This window comes from Rhamphochromis sp. 'chilingali' (assembly GCF_963969265.1).
Source record: "Rhamphochromis sp. 'chilingali' genome assembly, contig: SCAFFOLD_157, whole genome shotgun sequence".
NCBI classification, from domain to species: domain Eukaryota; kingdom Metazoa; phylum Chordata; class Actinopteri; order Cichliformes; family Cichlidae; genus Rhamphochromis; species Rhamphochromis sp. 'chilingali'.
In genome coordinates this window covers 1-10,000 of record NW_027667086.1, presented here as the reverse complement: position 1 = coordinate 10,000, position 10,000 = coordinate 1, and the positions used below count along the sequence as shown (strand labels likewise).

General features: G+C 44.5%; 1 protein-coding gene across 1 annotated transcript; it reads left to right on the top strand.

Moving 5' to 3' along the window:
* Positions 1-2,924: 2,924 nt before the first annotated feature.
* LOC308391455 (dual specificity testis-specific protein kinase 1-like) lies at positions 2,925-9,994 on the top strand. The gene is made up of 9 exons (XM_080908019.1): positions 2,925-3,042; positions 3,668-3,716; positions 4,188-4,334; positions 4,496-4,578; positions 4,944-5,034; positions 7,152-7,235; positions 7,543-7,629; positions 7,731-7,824; positions 9,085-9,994. Exons 1-9 carry the CDS (start codon positions 2,948-2,950, stop codon positions 9,954-9,956), a joined length of 1,602 nt encoding a protein of 533 aa, XP_080764145.1. The 5' UTR covers positions 2,925-2,947; the 3' UTR covers positions 9,957-9,994.
* The last annotated feature ends 6 nt before the right edge of the window (positions 9,995-10,000 follow it).

The window sequence follows — 10,000 nt, the reverse complement described above, 5'->3', positions numbered from 1 at the left end:
AAAACCCATCAATGTATTTTCACTTAAACAAGCAGCTGTTTTTTATGTGCATTAAAGTTATATAAAAACGTAACAGTGCAAACTCCTCGCTGACAGTTTAACCAAAAGGCATTTCCAGTGGAAACTGGCCGACACATCCTCAGCATAACCATGTATAACATCCACAAAACTTAAAAAGAGCTTATATACACACACAATACGGTAATATTATGTTGAAGCACAGTACGTATCACTCCGCGAGGCTCCGCCTACGATAGCCGTAACGCTCCCACAATCCATCAAGCGGTGCGGCTTCGTAGCTTAGCAAAGTCGTACTGAAACATTTGACAGATTTTCGAGCGCCGTGCACATAAAATCGTTTCGAGGTCAGTAAACACAACCAGAGTTCATACATAAGGCACACGGGATTATAAGGGGCTCTGTCGACTTTCAGAAAAATCAAAGGATTGATTTTAAGTGTGCCGTATTTTCCAAACAACACGGTAATAACGACGGCCCGCTAGCATGCGCTACCAAAAATAGTGCTTTGTTGTGTATCTGATGGACAAAAGCTAAACCAGTTCCACACCAGTGAAGCTGCAGCATTTTTACAAACCAGTTCAGGTTCATCGTTTCATTCAACGATCCACTTTCACCCTCCTCATTCTGCGTCGCCGGCATGCTTTTGCCACCGTGTGCGTATGTAAACAAAGGCACTGCGCCTGTGCATTTTACCCATATTCTATCGCCATGTTTCATTTTCCTATCATTGCCCAACATTATACTGGTATTACCGTGAACGGTATGATATGGCCCAGCCCTAGCCCAGACTTTTGGAAAAACACTCTGTGGACTGACGAGACAAATGTTGAAGGTGTGTGTCCCATTACATCTGGAGTAACAGTAACAGCATTTCAGAAAACATCATACCACAGTAACATATGTTGGTGTCAGCGTGATGGTCTGGGGCTGTTTTGCTGCATCAGCACCTGGAAGACTTGCTGTGGTAAATGGAAGCACGAGTTCTGCTGTTTACCAAAACATGATGGAGAATGTCCGCACATCTGTTCATGACCTCAAGCTGAAGCTCACTTGACAATAATCCGAAACACACCAGCAAGTCTACCTGTGCATGGCTGAGTCCTCTGAGTCCTCTGCATGGCTGAGTCCTGACCTGTATCCGATTGAGATGCTGTGGCATGACCTTTGAAAGGTGGTTTGTCCTTGAAAACCCCCCAATGTGGCTGAATTACAACAAATCTGCAAAGATGAGTGGGCCAGCAGTGCTGCAAGAGACTCATTAACAGTTACTGCAAACGCTTGATTGCAGTTCTTCTGCTAAGGGTGGCCCAACCACTTATTAGGTTTGGAAGGCGATCACTCTTTAACACAGGGCTAAACACCTTCATCTGGAAACTGCATTTTGTGTTTACTTGTGTTATCTTTGTCTAATATTTAAATTTGTTTGATGGTCTGAAGCATTTAAGTGTGACAAACATACAAAAAAGTAAATTAGGAAAGTGGCAAACACAGTAATAACATGTTTACTAACTAATTTCACCCAATAAAACTACAGTAGAGTTCTTGGATTTTCTGTGTCACACAGCAGAGCATATTATTCGTGTAAGAACTCCATTACAGTGCACAATAAGCAACAACAGCACAAAGACCACACAAAATGCAACCAGAGGAGCAGAGACAGCTGCTGCAGTGTTAGTCTTTAACAGTTTTTATTTCATATGTTTTCACTTTTACTTTACAATAAACACGTTCTATCAGTATCAGGACTTAAGTCTCCTTCTTGTCAGTTTGAAGGTCCAATCACAGCACCCAACTCAACAGTAGCATCTCTGATGGAGGTGAGCTGGCGTACAGGGTGGAGGTAGAGAACAACCTGAAGCTAAACATCCTTAAAACCAAAGAACTCATAATGGACTTCAGGAGGCACAGACAGGTCCACTCCCCTCTCATTATAAGTGGAGAACTGGTGGGTTCTGGGCACCCACATCTCTGCTGATCTCAGCTGGACCCACAACACTATCACCCAGTAAAGAAGGCCTTACAGGGACTGCACCTCCCCCGAGGAAAAATAACCTGGACCAGGAGCTGCTGCTGGCCTTCTACAGCTCCTCAGTGGTGTTTGATACTCAGGAGCCACGACTGAGAACAGGAAGGCTGCACAGAGAGTCATTAACACCGCCTAAAAAGTCATTGGCTGCCCTCTGCCCCCCCTGGAGGCCATCACCAGGTCCTCCTGTCTCAGGTAAACCAGGGCCATCACAGGTGTCCCCTACACCCCGCCCACCACCTGTTTGACCCGCTGCCCCCTGGTTGGCTTTAGGTCAATCAGGTCCCACACCTCCAGACTCCCGGGCCATTCAGACTGTTAACAAGCACTGGTTGTGTGTATGTGTGTGCGTGCGTGCACACACATGCGCTCTGCTCAGTAGCAGCCCAGTGGATTTGTGCAGATCAGGAGGAGTGATGGGAAATCCAGAAAGCCTATTAGCTGTACTATTAATATACGCACACAAACACAAACGCATGCAAGTGCTTGGAGGTGCAGACACTGTATCAACTTTGCAAGCACCAGTCAGTGACCCTGGTGACCACATGACCTACTGTAGCTGCAGCTCAAACTGTACGTATCAAAATAAGGCGAGGGAGACCGAGTTTATGGCCTCGTGAGGCTATTGTGCTAAAATGTGCAGCTGTGACGAGTCACTTGTACCAAACGTTTCTCCCAATGAAACATTCAGATGAACAGAATCAGCGTTCTCGGGGTCCAACGTTACAGGATTGTGTTACATGCTGGTCTTAAATTTCACAACTTGAGGTTTTGTGGCAGACTTTGTTGAAGCAGAGGTGGAGAGACGTTCACACTGTTAGTTGTTCACAAACAATCATTCTCTGCCTTTGGCTTTCTCTTTCTCTGTACCAGGTGCAGCACAGGATCACAGGGCAGGTCATGGCACTGAAAATGAACACGCTGGCTAGCAACAAAGCTAACATGCTACGAGAAGTGCAGCTTATGAACAGGCTGTGCCATCCCAACATTCTTAGGTAGGTGTAAATGTGCTGATTAAAAATTCAATGTTCGATTTTGATTACAGTGAGATTCGAAGAACATTTTGCCCCTTAAATAAATAAAATCATCCTTTAAAAAATGCTTTTTGTATTTACTCTGCTGATCTTTGTCTAATATTAACATCTGTTCGATAATCTGAAATATGTAAGTGTGACATATACCAAAAAGATACAAATGAGCAAGGGGGCAAATAGCTTTTAAAAGCACTGTGTATATGTTGTACATTAATGTTTGTTCTATATTTATTGCATGAATAAGACCTTTGCCAGAGTTAACTTCAGCACATTTTAACAGGTTCACTCAAAAGAAAAAATCAAAAAAAGGTTTTTTACACTTTATTTTTGTAGACTTTAAAATGGAAATCTCATTTCCCCTCATAAAAGGCCGATCAAAAACAAATCATATTGAAGCTTAAAATGTGTAATAATAACAATTTACAAAGTCTAAAGTTTTGAAGTTGTGACACAAATGTTCTGTCGTTCCTCTGAGGGACACAAGGGGGTGCCACATCAACACATTCCAAGCTGTCCATCGATGGATGGGCGCCATGGTTACTGACACGTAGAAGTGATTAAATCGTGTTTCTTGACTTCCTGTCAGGTTTCTCGGGGTTTGTGTGCATGAAGGTCAGCTGCACGCTTTGACTGAGGTAAGACTTTTGTTTTGTCCTCTTCGTGCTGACAACATTTCCAGGTTTCCACAGCTACACCTTATTCTCATGTCTCTCCTCCTATATTCATTTAGAAGTTGTGCAAAGACGACATTCAAACATTCAAAAGCAAGAAATGCTAAGTCCCATTTAGAGAGGCCCATCAGGGTCCCCGGAGGACCAGGGGATTAAACCAGCCCACGTTTAGCAGCTCTGCATGTGTTTGGGCAGCTTTCCTGATTCATATATTTTCCTTAATGCAGTGAATTCTTGCACTGGGTAGCAGGTCTGAGGTTGGGACACATGTTTTAAACTGTGTGCTGGGAAGAATCCCCTGACTGGTTTACAGTGGGAGACATGGCACCTGAGTTGGTCAGACCACAGGACAGCTTCCCTCTTGAGATAAATGAGCTTGCAGCATTTCTGGATCTTGCTTGTGTCTGGCTCACCCTATCGTCTCTTTCTGTGCAGTACATAAACGGGGGTAACCTGGAGCAGCTGTTGGACAGTGACCTGTATCTGTCGTGGGGAGTCAGGATGGCTCTGTCTCTGGATATCGCCCGAGGACTGCAGTACCTGCACAGTAAGGGCATATTCCACAGGGACCTCACATCCAAGGTACGGCACACGAGTCGCGTACCTGCACTGATGAAAGCGACGACAAAAATGAAACTTTTTAAATTGTACTTCTGTCTCTCTCATTGTTCTTTATAGAATGAGACTGTTTTTACCAGCTGTTGTTTGCATATATTCATTTCTCGACTGTTTATCTGTTGCAGAATTGTCTGGTTCGCTGTGAGAATGGCACGTTCACTGCTGTGGTGGGAGACTTTGGCCTGGCAGAGAAGATCCCTGATTACAGGTGCGGGACAAATCTTTTCTCTCCTGAGCTTCTATAAATTTGATCAAAGCAGCTGTTTTGTCTGTGTTAGAGAGCGTGGTCTGTTTGTGCACAGGTACCAGAATGTGTCCCAGACATTAAAAGGAAAGTGGAAACATCGTAACCTTCTATTAAAAGGTCAAATCCAGCGATTCTCCACTCCAGCTCTGATCGTTCTCACGTTAAAATAAACGGGAATTAATATTCAAACGTTATATTCCTTGTTTTCATGTATGATCTACAAAGTGATCATTGGCAGGATTTTTTTAAGTGTGATTAGATAGATCATGAAGAGCATTCACATTAGGTTCCTAATGACAGACCGGTCCACTCCCCTCTCTTTACAGTGAAGGTTCAGAGAAGCAGCCTCTGGCCATTGTGGGCTCTCCGTACTGGATGGCCCCTGAGGTTCTGAGAGGAGAACTTTACAACGAGAAGGTGAGCGTCTTTGGTTCTGTAAAACTGGAGTACAGTATTAGAGTGTAATCTTTTTGTGACCCTCCTTCCTTTATTTAATTATAAGCAATGAACTCTTTACTCGGTACGAGCCAGTGGCTAATATTAGCTGATGTTAACAGACTGTCTGGATTCCTCGTGTTTGTCTTACCCTCTGTTTTCTCTTCTTTTTTTATTTGAACTTGTTATTTTGAATATGTTGGTATTTGTGTTGTCTTTGTGTGTTTGTAGAAACGCAGGATACTGAGTGACCAGTATCCTTTCACACAGTCACATATGATGGGTTGGGGCTAGCTTACAACTGTGCTAACTGTGTGCTGTAACTAGCAGCTGCTACAACAATGTGTAACTATAGGAACATTTCTCTGTATAAGCAGCCAAGCAAAGCCACATAATGTTGTGGCAAATCCACTGATCCAAGAAAAATGGGTCAGACATCAGTTATAGAAGCGATAGTCTTTATATAAGACTTCGAAAAAGGGTGTACAACACAAAAACTGACCAACATCAGAGCAACATATCATAATGGGTCCCGCAAACCTTTTAGTTAAATATGAATAACTTCCATCTCTACAACAAAGGATCCTGGGAAATGAAGTCTCGAATGAAAATAAGTATTAAATGCTCTTTTTTGGCAGAAAATGAAATCTATAATTAACAGCTCTCGCTAAATATGTGGCTGGCAAGAAATCATTTACCACATAACCAAAATGCTGTTATCAAAACAATAAATCGCAACAAAGTTACAACAAGTAATAGATTCAGAATTCAGTTCTGACTCCCCCTGAAACCATAAAAGCATGTGTGAAGTGTTTCCACAGTCTGTGGCTGAGCATTCTTCCAACAGATGACCAAAAATGAAGGTTATTCCTTTCTCTTAGTTTGAAATGTTCCTTCTTAATCTCACTCTGAGTTCAACACCGTTCACCAATTGCATGTGGAGTTGAGCTGACAGGGACCCCAGTCAGAGTCAGACGCTGATAGGAAACGCATCGTTGCCGTTTCCTCTTTCAGCCACGTCGAGTTTGCAGTTAAGATGAAATTTATTGCAGACATTATTGCAAACATACAAAGCAGCTAAAAGATCCCTTTGTATGTTTGTCTTACCCCCCACCCACCCAGTCACGGCAGATTGCTACCAGAGCGTTGTTCTGTTGTAGGTTTCTTCCTGTTAAAAAGGAGGGTTTTCCCCCACTGTTGCCAAAGCACTGTTGCTCATAGAGGTCATATCATTGTAGGGTCTCTACCTTATAATATAAAGCACCCTGAGGCAGTTGTTGTTCTGATTTGACGCTGTATAAATAACATTTATACAGCCCTTTGCCGTCGTCTCATCTTAGCTCTCCATGTCAGAATCAATGCACACATCATAGCACGTCATCAAAGACCTGATCAGTTCGTTTACATCCGGATCACAGATATCGATCCAAACGTGAGACTGGGGAAACCTTAATAAGGGCTACACTGAATGGATACTTCCACTTAACATTAACTGTACCAAAGCAGCCTAACAACTTTCCCAGACAAACCTACTGTAAAATGAAATCTACCACAGTGTAACTGTCAATCATAAGGTCATGTTTGTGTAATTGCATTTAAAGTTACCAACCATTAGACTCTGCCCCCAAATTCTCCAGGTTGTTTGTTTTTGGTCTTGGCAGACTTCATAGAGCTCATTTAAGTGAGTTGGTTTCCTGCCAAAGTCCCGCTTTTAAGCTTAGTCCACACGTTTCCAATAAGGTTGATTTCAGGGCTTTGGGAATGCTGTTCCAGAAGCTTAGTCTCCTGTTTTATCAATTCCAAAAGTAGCTTTGGTGTATGTTTGTTATCCATGTTTCAACTGGTGAAGTTGAATAATTTGTTATTAGCAGGTTGTTTCCAGTACAACTGGCAGCAACCTAGCTCCAGGGCACGATGCTGCCACCTCGACCTGTATGAGTGAATACCTGCCTGTTTCACATGGAACTGATCAAAGACATCATGTTCATCTGATGATGTTAAGAGTTAGTTTCATCCGTCTGGTTTTGAATTTTACTTCTGTATGAAATCTAGTTGGAGCCCTAACACAGCCAGAACTAACGGGACCTCCTCTCTCTTAGGTGGATGTGTTTGCTTATGGCATCATCCTGTGTGAGATCATTGGCCGGATTGAAGCTGATCCTGATTTTTTACCGAGGACAGAGGTAGGAAATAAATCTGTCCCCACAGTCACGCACATTCATACAGCACTTTGCTCTGCACCTTATCTAACATTCACACTGTGAGGGATGCAATCGAGGAACTGGAGGTTCAGCGTCCTGTGATATGCAGGCTGAACACCAACCTGCCAATTAGTAGTCGGCCCACCTGAGCTAGAGATACACAGGGTTAGCTCACGTATACCCAAAACCAGTCATACGGCGTGGGACATGTCAGACCTAATCCAGGCTAAAGCTTTGACCTGAAGCATTTTGAAACTGCTAACTCTCCCAGCTGTGTGTTTGTCTCTAGGACTTTGGTTTGGATGTGGATGCATTCGAGAACATGGCCGGGGACTGCCCACCAGCATTCTTTAATCTCGCCGTGACCTGCTGTAACGTAAGTATACGCACAGCGTGTCACAACCCAAACACGACCGGGAGCTACTGAAGCTTTGTCTGCATCCTAAACCGTGGCTCTGTTCGTCTGTGTCGTTTCAGATGAATGCAGAGAGTCGACCCTCGTTCTCTGACATCGTCTTCACGTTGGAGGCCCTGGAGAGAGAGCAGCAGGGAGAGACGCCTGTTGCACTTGGTAAAAAGACCCTTTTTATCTACTTATTTTTAAAGTTCTACTGTTCTGAATGTTTCACTCTCTCTGGGTCTTAGAGCAGGTTAAAGCCCGACCCCCTGATGTGTCCCTGCGATGCTTTGAAGCATGTTCAGACATCACGGCCACAGCTAACCGGGTTTCGTGTTTCATCTTGCTGCATTGTTGTTCTCATGTTTTAATCAACAAAGATGTATAATACAGAACTACACATGCTGTCACCGCTTGAGCCCAGCTGCCATGCTGCTGCTGAAAACTGCACTGCATTGGAACGAGGCTGCTGATGATGTTAGGGATGCTAACATGTTCTAGCAAAAACTCGAAAAGTAAAAATCCAAAGTAAAACTGTAGTTTTTGTGAAAACTGAGCTTCTACTTAGTTTTATTTACTACAGCTGGATTCTGAACAAGGAGACAAAACCTCACCTGCTGCCTTTGATTGACCGTAAAGCTTTAACATGCTATCGTTAGTCTTAAAGGATGTTTAAGGATGTTTGTAGCACATAAATAAGTCACAGCTATATATGTTGAGTTGCTGTCTGAAACATACATGAAACTATGAAATTATAGCTCATATTTTTTTCACATCAAGGAAAGACCTTACAGAATAATAAACATGTTTGTAGCTCGGTCCTCAAACCTTTATGCTGGTCTGAATACTTTGAGACACGGATTAAAACAAACAGACCTCAGGGTGTTCTGACCAATGAAGCTGATGGATCAGCTTTGCAGGATGGAGCCTAGTCAGGTCTTTACACTGCAGACTGTTTTTCAGACTCATGTATTTTTCATTTGCATGTACTTTATGTACTTTTTGCCTCACTTTTGGGGCCGGCTCATTGGCCACCACTGGAGCTGCAGCACTGTAGAAGAGGCAGGTAAAGAGCAGTTACAGTGAGGTATTATTTTCCGTTTTATCTATCTCCTGTCAAAAATTTAAAAAGAACCCAACGATGTGACGTTACCCTGTGAGTGACACGAGGGATAATGATACCAGTGCAATAATAATGAGCTCCAGCAGAACGAGGCTGAGGACAGAGCAGCCGTTGGCTGCAGCTGGTAGGAGGTGAGGGCAAAGAGAAGACAGAGGAGCATAGCGAGACCTTGTCACGGGGTGATGCCGCCTTGCTGCCAGTGAAAAAAAGAATGTTCTTACACGTTATGTTGTCTTTGTATTTTCTGTGGTTCGTGACCTGTCGTGCTCTCTGACTCTTGTTCCATCTTCCACCTTGTTTCCCTTGGTTAGAGCCTGTGGCAGCAGACGTCAGCCCGTACCGATGCCGAAGCTCTCCCTATCACCCTGCGGACCACACTCAGCTATGGCAAGGCTTGGCCAGGAGCCAGTCAGACACGATACCTCCAGGAAGCCTGCCTTCTCCTTTACTCGGGACCCCAGCAAGGGTCAACCCGTTCTCTCTCAGACAGGACTTAAACGGAGGACGGTGCAAACTGTTGGACACTCCCAGCAAGTCCGTCATCTCGCTGACCTTTACCCTACCTGCACTTCCTGACATGTGCACCTCCCCCCACCTTCTTAAAAAAGCGTCAGGGATGAGAGTGCCTCCAAGAAGGTGCCAGTCTCTGCCCTGCACCCCAGAGCTCAGCCGGACTGTGGCTCTGCCCAGACACGCAGTGGGGGAGGAAGAAAAAAAGGATGAGGACGCTCGAGAGGCGGCCATGAAGCACAGGACGTGGGAGGATATGAAGGATGACACAAGGAAGGGGACGAAGGTTTCAGAGAGAATACAAGGAAGGCTGCACGTTGACCATGCAGACATGAGACATGAGCCAAGTGTGAGGAGAGAGTCTTTTGGAAAGGAAATACAGGTGGCAGAGGATCCTGGTTTTCCTGTAGAATTGGAAATGGTGTCTCTGGAGCGATTGGAAGAGGAAGATGACGAAGAAGAGGAGGAGAGCATAAGTTTTACAGAAGCCATGGACTGCACCAAATCTCCTGAGGCAACAGACAGGATCGTGAACGCTACACCTGAAAGACCATTGCTCACCTCTACCTCCTGCAACTCCATACGGACCAAGGGCTGGCGGCTTCCCTTCTCAACGTCTGCCTTGCCTCCTCTGCCACGACTCAACAACAACCAAACGGCTCAGGCCTGGTAATCAGTCAGCAAGTGCAGTGGGGTCGAGGAGGCCGCTCAAGTGAC

Excerpts from the sequence above, each read along its gene's own strand:
- LOC308391455 (XM_080908019.1), top strand. The coding sequence starts at position 2,948 with ATGGCACTGAAAATGAACACGCTGGCTAGCAACAAAGCTAACATGCTA. Across the intron at positions 7,236-7,542 it reads ATTTTTTACCGAGGACAGAG|GACTTTGGTTTGGATGTGGA; the intron begins GTAGGAAATAAA and ends GTTTGTCTCTAG. Across the intron at positions 7,630-7,730 it reads TCGCCGTGACCTGCTGTAAC|ATGAATGCAGAGAGTCGACC; the intron begins GTAAGTATACGC and ends GTGTCGTTTCAG.